The 1,925-nt window shown below is 45.6% G+C and overlaps 1 protein-coding gene across 1 annotated transcript; it reads right to left on the reverse strand.

Annotated features, from left to right (window-relative positions):
- Positions 1 to 942: 942 nt before the first annotated feature.
- Positions 943 to 1,636, reverse strand: LOC126490742 (60S ribosomal protein L14-like). Its single transcript, XM_050125894.1, has one exon. It carries the CDS (start codon positions 1,615 to 1,617, stop codon positions 976 to 978), a length of 642 nt encoding a protein of 213 aa, XP_049981851.1. The 5' UTR covers positions 1,618 to 1,636; the 3' UTR covers positions 943 to 975.
- Positions 1,637 to 1,925: the final 289 nt, after the last annotated feature.

A 1,925-nucleotide genomic window follows, 5' to 3' on the forward strand; every position in this document is an offset into this window, starting at 1 on the left:
ATGTCTCTTGCCAATCGCCAGAGCAGAAAACGGCAGGATAGACCACTATCAGGAAGCATTTTGTCTGGTGGGAATTAACCCTAAGTTAAAAGCAGCTCTGGCCTAAAAAATTTTTTTTAAAGACATGAAGTGATCAAATGCTTCCCAGGTAATTGAAGTGCATCCTTTAGTAGAACAAAGAGGACTTCTATGAATAAGAAAGTTTTCAACATCCAACAAGGTAAAAATTGACAGCGTTTGGCATTCAGACGAAAAGAATCAGACATTCAAAAAAAAAAAAAAAAAAAAAGGAAAATACATTCAGGAATGAGCAGAAAAGCCACTCAGCACTGAGAAATAATAGACGTGACGGCATGGTATAAAGGAACACAGCGATGCAACGTGTCAAGAGGTCAAAGGGCACTAAACATGAGAAGTGGACGTGCGAGGTCTGCATGCAGACCCAAATGGACCGTTAGAGGGGACAGCTCCAGGGTCTGACATAAGAAACACCCCGGTAGGACTTGTGACAGATTGCCCATTGCAGAAGGAATGAACAGTGACGTTAGAAGTGATCAGAAGGGACAGAGACTGGAAGCAATGGAAAGGGCATGGTGAGGCATGGGGTAACTTCCAGTGGCCAGATGCACATGCGATTAGAGACTGGGGTGCCAGGCCACTGGCACAAGAATAGTACCAGAAGAAACAATGGTCCAAATTCTATAAAACTTCCAAAAAATATAAGCTAAGAGAATTAGGAAATCAAAGAAACTTTCAGACATAGAAACATGAAGTGAACAGCCCAAGGCACGGCACAGTCAAACTGTGTGAAGCAGACGAGAGAAGAGCAAGAACAGTTGAGAAAAAGGCACAATATACTCCAAGAAACAATGACAGGGACGCCAGGGATTTCCTCCATTTCCCTCCTTTCTCTTTCTTTTCTTTTTTTTTTTTTTTTGCCAATGTGTCAAAAAACCTTTATTCCTTTGTACAGCCTCATGCTTTCTTGCCAGCTGCCTTTGAAGAAGGCGCTTTCTGGGCTGGGGTTTTCTGACCCTTCTGACCTTTAGCAGGAGGTGCTGCCTTCTGGCCTGAAGCCTTCTGGCCTGCAGCTTTCTTGGCGGGTCTTGTCGCCTTCTTGGGTGGAACTTTACCCTTAGCAGCAGCTGCTGCTGCAGCCGCAGCTGCAATGGCAGCCTTAGCAACAGGTGCCTTTTTGGGAGAGGCTTTCAGGATAGCTGCTCTCTGTAGTTTCTTGACTTCAGTCTTGATGATTCTGTTCCTCATTTTCTTTGCCTTCATGACTTTGAAACGATCAAAATCTGTCATCTTGGCTTTCCTTTCCCTGGCATCAATCTTCTTGGCCCATCTTGTGGCTGCCCATTTCGTATTGATATCTGCCTTCTCCCAAGCTTTCCGTACATACTTCTGTCGGGCACTGTGTGGGAACTTGAGGATGAAGTCAGTGAGCTGCATGCATTTGAACGGCATGGCCTGTCTCCTCACCCGAGTGCAGGGTCCATCCACCAGAGCCCGGTTCTGATCAATAACATCGACAATCGCGACCAGCTTTCCAGCATGAGGCCCAAAGGAGACGTAGGCCACCCGGCCAACCTCCACGAAGCACCGGAACACCATGTCGGCGGCGTTCAGCGAGAAGCCCTCCTTTCTCTTTCTAATTTTCTTCCTTTTTTCTTTTCTTCCCTTTCCCTCTTTCCTTTCCTCCCTCCCTCCTTTCCTCTTTCCTTCTATCCCTCCCTTACTTCCAGCAGAGTCTATATAACCCAGGCCAACTTCAAAGTAAATATATATGTGATTGAGGCTAGTCTTAAACTCCTGATTCTTTATCCCTATTTTGCAAGTGTTGGGTTTACAGGTGTGCACCACTTTCATCTAGCTGATGGAAGACTTCTTATTGGAAACTGTTGCAGTTTGCCTTCCTTCTA

This window comes from Alexandromys fortis, unplaced genomic scaffold (genome assembly GCF_014885135.2).
Source record: "Alexandromys fortis isolate MF-2015 unplaced genomic scaffold, M_Fortis_MF-2015_v1.1 scaffold_22, whole genome shotgun sequence".
In the NCBI taxonomy this organism is placed as follows: Eukaryota; Metazoa; Chordata; class Mammalia; order Rodentia; family Cricetidae; genus Alexandromys; species Alexandromys fortis.